Raw genomic sequence first — 5,921 nt, forward strand, 5'->3', positions numbered from 1 at the left:
AGCAAAAATCCTGATAATCTAGGATCGGTGTATTAAATTTTTCCGGTGTGGCACACGCTTGGCAGGCAGAATCTTGAAGTCATAATGAAACAAAAACACCTTTGATGACTTACAAGGTGATGTCCTCCAAAGTTTCACTTCTGTTAAGAAAAAAAAAGGAAAACAAATATGATTTGCCTTGATTACCAGCCAATGTTTGGAAATTGCATTCCTGTGTCGAAGTTAGATTTTGAGTTTACTTTACTTTACAGGAAGGAGTACGGCAGTTTAGAAATCAAAACACATGAATAGTCGCATCAAACATGGAGCAGAAAACTGGCTATTCCCCCTCCCCCGTCGCCTTTCTTGAAGCTCTTTTTCAAGGTCTCCCTCCCTCCTTATGATAATTCTCCATTTATCTGGAAAGAAGAGATACCCATAAAAAGCTGACCCTTAGAAATACATTTATAAATGCAAACGCCTTTAAGATAACTCATTTCTGTTTGTTTAGACTCGCTCCCCCTCCCAAATTCTGCCCATTTGACCCCTTTGAAGAGTTTCAGATTGTTCAACCACCACCCCAAACAATTATTGTATGAAAATAATGTAATAAGTACTACTTTAGCAGTGCTACGAATAATAAGATTTAACAGAGTTGGAAGGGAGCTTGTAAGTCATCTAGTCCAATCCTCCCCCCACAAGCAGGAGACCCTACACCATTTCTGACAGATGGCAGTCTAGTCTCTTCTTGAAAGCTTTAGCCCAGATTTAACAGATTAACAGAGTTGGAAGGGACCTTGTAGATCATCTAGTCCAACCCCCAGGACCAAGCAGGAGACCCTACACCATTTCTAACACATGGCAGAAATACAGACAAGGCCGCTCTTGCTGGCGGCTGACCATCCAAATCTAGGCACCCAAGTCCCGCCGGTAGCCACCTCATCTTCACGACCAGGGACTACTGAAGATTAATTGACCCCTTCCATCATTCTTGACCACTTCTTAACTCCCATTTATCTTCTCTTGGGATACGACCTCTTGGGAGTTGGTATTGACCACTTGACCATGATTTGGATGCTTTGCCAGCCCACAGAGCTTCAAATGCTGAACTGATTCTTCCCCCTGCAATGGAGCTAACATCGCAGACTTCCCCGCGTTGCAACTTACGTGTCTTCTGTTGCAGCCGAGTCCGCTCACTGACCCTATTCTGTCCAGCCGTTGTCCGAAGCAGTTGGATACCCTGCGGGGGGCGTTGAAGAAGCCCCTCAGTTTGTTCCGCACGGCTGCTGCTGGGGCTCTTTCGGGAGGTTGCCAGTTGGTGCCGTCGCTTGGGGGTCTTGAGTATTCGCCTTCCCAGGGCGAGAGGAGCTGGGTGGCATCGCCCGCCGGTTCCTCGTTGGCGTCACCCGGATCTCGTTCAGTTTCTTCCTTTTCTGCCAACGCCACTTTACTTTCAATCCGTTGCAGAAGATCCTAAGAGCAAAAAAAGGGGGAAACAAAAAATAACACATTTTGCAAACTCTTCTGTTAAAGTCAGTCTCTACCGAAGTGGTTGTCTGTATTCCCACTAGGGCAGGGATCCCCAATCCCCAGTCTGTGGGCTGGCAGCAGTCTGCAGCATGCCAGAAACTGGGCCGCACAAACAAGCAAAGTATCAGCGTTCCAAATATCATCCAAAATTAAATCAAGAATCCAAGGCAGAACTTTTCTCAAACTTCCAATTTATTAAGAGAGACATGTTGGCACATCTGTAAACTGGTGAGGGGGAAGATAGTTGCCATCTTCCTCACTGAACACCTCCACCAAGTCCCAGCAGTCTTTTGGTACTTGTTGGATCCCTGGGAGTTTGGTGTCTGCTGCAGGTTCCGGACGGTCTGGGCTGTTGGGTTCAATTGTTCCTGGGTGGCCTTTTGGCTCCACTGGTGGTAACGGCCGAAAGCAGACAATCAATTTTCTAACGCCATCCTCCAGTGGTGGGTTTCAAATTTTTTTAGAACCTCTTCTGTAGGTGTGGCCTGCTTTGTGGGAGTGGCTTGCCGGCCATGTGACTGGGTTGGCGTGGCCAACTTGTAAAATATGGTGAAACTCATTTAACAATGCTCTTGCTTAGCAACCAAAATGTTGGCTCAGAAACTGCCAAGAAGTTTCACCTTAATTCCAAGTTGCTTCTCAATGAGTTTCCATCCATTGCTTCTCGTCCTGCCTTTAGGTGCTTTGGAGAATAGGTTGACACTCCCCCTTCCTCTTTGGGGCAGTCACTCAAATATTGGAAGATGCTATCAAGTCATGCCTAGCCCTTCTTTACATTAGACTTGGGGTCTGCAATCTTAAACACTCAAAGAGCCATTTAGACCTGTTTCCCACAGAAAAGAAAACACCAGGAGCCACAAAAACGTGACTATTTCCCGAGTGGCCTGAAAACTAGCCATTGAATTAGTAGTTGAACTAGTTCAACTAGTAGTTGAATTGAACATTCTGTTTTCTTTTGAAACTGTTCTTTTCTTGGATTTATGTTGTAATATGGTTCCTTGTGTAGGTGTGTGTCCTCCATGGCCTAGTTCATACTAGGGCCTGCAGAGTCACGCTGAATCACACAGGAGACAACTGGCTCCGAGAAAGCCATAACATCTTGATAATGCATAACATAACATCCTGAGATGTGCCCTACCATTGACGTCCAGGATTTGTCCATATATAGAGAGAACTTTCCTGAAGCAGTAGATTAGAAATTGTACTTTTACAGGCTGTTTTCTATCACATGCTATTGCTCCTCCTGCCTTTGTTCTATCTCAATAAAAGGGGCTCTCAGACCCCAATCTGGGTCGCTCCATCCCGAGAAAATTTGTCTCCTGTCTTTTCTCAACATTGGCCTCATGGTCGACCCACGGGAATATCACATTTGGTAGCAGAGGATGGTTACTTCACAGATTTATCCACGATTAGCCTACCCAGGGTCAAAAAGTTCAATAAATCGCATGCCGGCGGGTGCCGCACATTGGCGGTTGGGGGGTCACATATTTTGAGCGACAGAGGGATGAAAGAGCCACATGCGGCTCCAGAGCCCTGGACATACCCAATTCCTGCAATTGTCCTTTGTACGTTTTAGCCTCCAGTTTCATACAATAGTTTGGGAAAGAGGAGATTCTTTTTTTCCCCAATATATTTTTATTATTTTTACATTTAAAACAATGCAGTACCGCGAAATCGGAGCGACTATACATTCACAGTATATGCAGCTAGTCACAACTATTAACAATTAGCCTACTAAATACATTATCATTCCTTCTGTCCAATCGCAGTATATACAGTTTGTTCCAGTCTTGTCACATTGACTTATACCAGTCCAGACTTCAAAATATTCTGATTCCCCTTTATTTTTAAGTTCAAGAGTGAGCCTATCTGCTTCTGCACAGGCCAACACTTTTCTGATGATATCTAGCTCTGATGGTGTATTTTCTTTTTTCCAATATTGTGCATAAGTTATGCGTGCCGCAGTTAGTACATGAATAATTAAATAAAGTGTATCTTTCATATACCTCTCTGGTATTATACCTAGGAGAAAAATTTCTGGTTTAAACAAGATTTGGTCTCCCACCATTTGTTCCAACCATGATTGAATCATTTTCCAATAATTTTTTGCCTCATTGCACGTCCACCACATATGATAAAAAGTGCCTGGTGTTTTTTTTTACACTTCCAACAATTTGGATCCAGATTTTTAAACATTTTGGAGAGCCGTGCTGGAGGGAGATGCCATCTGTAGAACATCTTATAAAGGTTTTCTTTATACGCTGTAGCCATTGTTAGTTTCTGATTAAGTATCCAAAGTTTTTCCCACTTAGCCAATTTCCACATTGTAACCGAAATTTTTTGCCCAGGCAACCATCATTTCTTTGACATGCTCCCAGGAAAGAGGAGATTCTTGATGGCTCCTACCAAGGTGTCGTAGCCAGATTTTCAGTGCTGGTGAACAGGAGCATGTTGGATGAACCCATAACTATGTCTGTATTGATCTAATAAATATATTTACAACTGCCTTTGAGTAGTAGATTTGGAGACTTGAGAAGATGACTTCAAAGCAAGGCGAGATCAAACTGAATGGTCTTTTTCTCAACTGCGCTAGAATGCCTTATCTTGGACCAATTCACACATGCATCACAGACAGTCCTGTGGCCTGTTAGAGGCTAACCCATGGAGTAGATTCTTTCTGGGTTGAATACAAGCTTCTAGTAAGTATGCCCATGATTTTCAAGGCCAGACAGAAATCGTAGCATTGGGCATTGACTCCTATTCATCAATATTACCTTTTTTTCTAGACTGGTATGACCAGACTGGAGAAAAGAAGGGCTAGGGGTGATGTGATAGCGATATTCCAGTATTTGAAGGACCACCATAATTTATTTTCCAAAGCACCAGAGGGAAGGACAAGAAGCAATGAATGGAAACTACCCAAAGAGAGAAGCAACCGGGAATTAAGGAGAAACTTCCTGATAGTGAGGACAATTAACCAGTGGAACAGAAGTTGTAGGTGCTTCATCATTGGAGGCTCTTAAGAAAAGACTGGACAACCACTTGTCTGTAATGATACAGTGTCTCCTGCTTGATCAGGGAGTTGGACTAGAAGACCTCCAAGGTCCCCTCCAGCTCTATTCTGATTGAATTTAGAAGGTGACAGCCAATTAGAGTATCGTTTCAAGAGATGTCTCTTCCCATCACCTGTTCTCCGAACCAGTCTATAGACTGACGATGTATGCCAAGCAAGTGTTCACCAACATTGAGGTTGTCCCCAAGTTCTCCAAGGCTTCTCCCAGGTTTGACCCAACCCCAGATGGTCCTTACCTTGAAATCTGCTAGTTCTGACCAAGAGATGGGCTGGGCCCCAGATGGACCTGGGAGCTGAGCCGCAAGGAACAGGGAGAGCAGGAAAGGAATCCTTGAACCCATCATCTTCTCCAGGACCCTAGCCTTCCTCCTTCCTCTGCCTGCAGTGGTGTCGACTCCGCGCCCTCTATCTTTATATCTTTTGGGCGGCAAAGCTCACGCCTGAAGAATGAACCCCACATTCCATCGCCATGACTCGATAAAGGATCTCGGACACCGGAGCCAGGAGAAGATTCCCTTTTAAAGTGATCTTCGTGGGGCGGAAAGCACTCTTCTGCGGTTTCCGACCAACGGGGAGACCGTAAAAGCACCAGCGGAGGACCCGTGACAGACACATTCCTTGGTCCTTGTCTGGAGAGCTTTCACACTTCCTAGGTGTGAAAGAAGCTCTAAAAAATCCCTCTTGTATCTGTTTTAGGAGACAGTCTTGTGGCAGAGAAAGGGGTGGTTTTAGGAGTGGAAAATCCGATTGGCTGGGGGACATGAGCCTGCTTAGATACCCCAGCCACAAGCCATGGCCGATGGTGGCACCTTCCCCCAGCACGACTGGCCAAAATGTTCAATAATGTATCCCCGAAATGATGTAAATGCCAGGTTTCCAAAAAAAAACCCACACCCCCAACAAAATAAAATTCTAAGGCTTGACTTTCCTCAAAGTTCCACTATATTAGAGATGTCATGTTGGCACACCTGGGAAAACCCACATCTGGAAGCTTCCAGGTTTTCCCACCCAGTTGAAAGTTCAAGACCCCACACCCACAAGTCCCCTCACATAGCCCAATCTTCCACTGCCACAAAGACAGAGTCCTCCCATCCACCTCCGGCCAAGTGCAGAAACAAAAGTGACCTTGACTTTCTAAGAAAGAATGTTGTTATGGCTACACTTCACCCAATTCTGCATAATTCTTTTCCCACAGTAGAAAGTTGGCAGAGCTGAAGTCCAAAAAGAAAAGATGGCTTGCAGGTCTCACAGCAAATGGAACCAAATGCCAGGCACATGCTATCACGTGTGGTGGAAGTGCAGAAAAGCAAAAGAGTTTTTTGCGAAGGATCCAGATGTG

The 5,921-nt window shown here is 44.8% G+C and overlaps 1 protein-coding gene across 1 annotated transcript; it reads right to left on the reverse strand.

Annotated features, from left to right (window-relative positions):
* Positions 1-377: 377 nt before the first annotated feature.
* Positions 378-5,053, reverse strand: LOC148042553 (natriuretic peptides A-like). Its single transcript, XM_087702430.1, has 4 exons — positions 5,021-5,053; positions 4,819-4,875; positions 1,219-1,452; positions 378-398 (listed from the first exon to the last, which is right to left on the reverse strand). Exons 1-4 carry the CDS (start codon positions 5,051-5,053, stop codon positions 378-380), a joined length of 345 nt encoding a protein of 114 aa, XP_087558556.1.
* Positions 5,054-5,921: the final 868 nt, after the last annotated feature.

This window comes from Thamnophis sirtalis, unplaced genomic scaffold (genome assembly GCF_051295495.1).
Source record: "Thamnophis sirtalis isolate CommonGarterSnake01/CBP01778 unplaced genomic scaffold, rThaSir2_p1.2 scaffold_15, whole genome shotgun sequence".
Lineage (NCBI taxonomy): Eukaryota > Metazoa > Chordata > Lepidosauria > Squamata > Natricidae > Thamnophis > Thamnophis sirtalis.

What these genes read in the sequence shown, in the direction of transcription:
- LOC148042553 (XM_087702430.1), bottom strand. Translation starts at nt 5,053, where the DNA reads ATGGCGATGGAATGTGGGGTTCATTCTTCAGGC. An exon ending in CAGAACTAGCAGATTTCAAG is followed by an intron (nt 1,453 to 4,818) that starts GTAAGGACCATC and finishes TTTTGCTCTTAG; the next exon opens with GATCTTCTGCAACGGATTGA. An exon ending in TCTTCAACGCCCCCCGCAGG is followed by an intron (nt 399 to 1,218) that starts GTATCCAACTGC and finishes TCTTCTTTCCAG; the next exon opens with ATAAATGGAGAATTATCATA.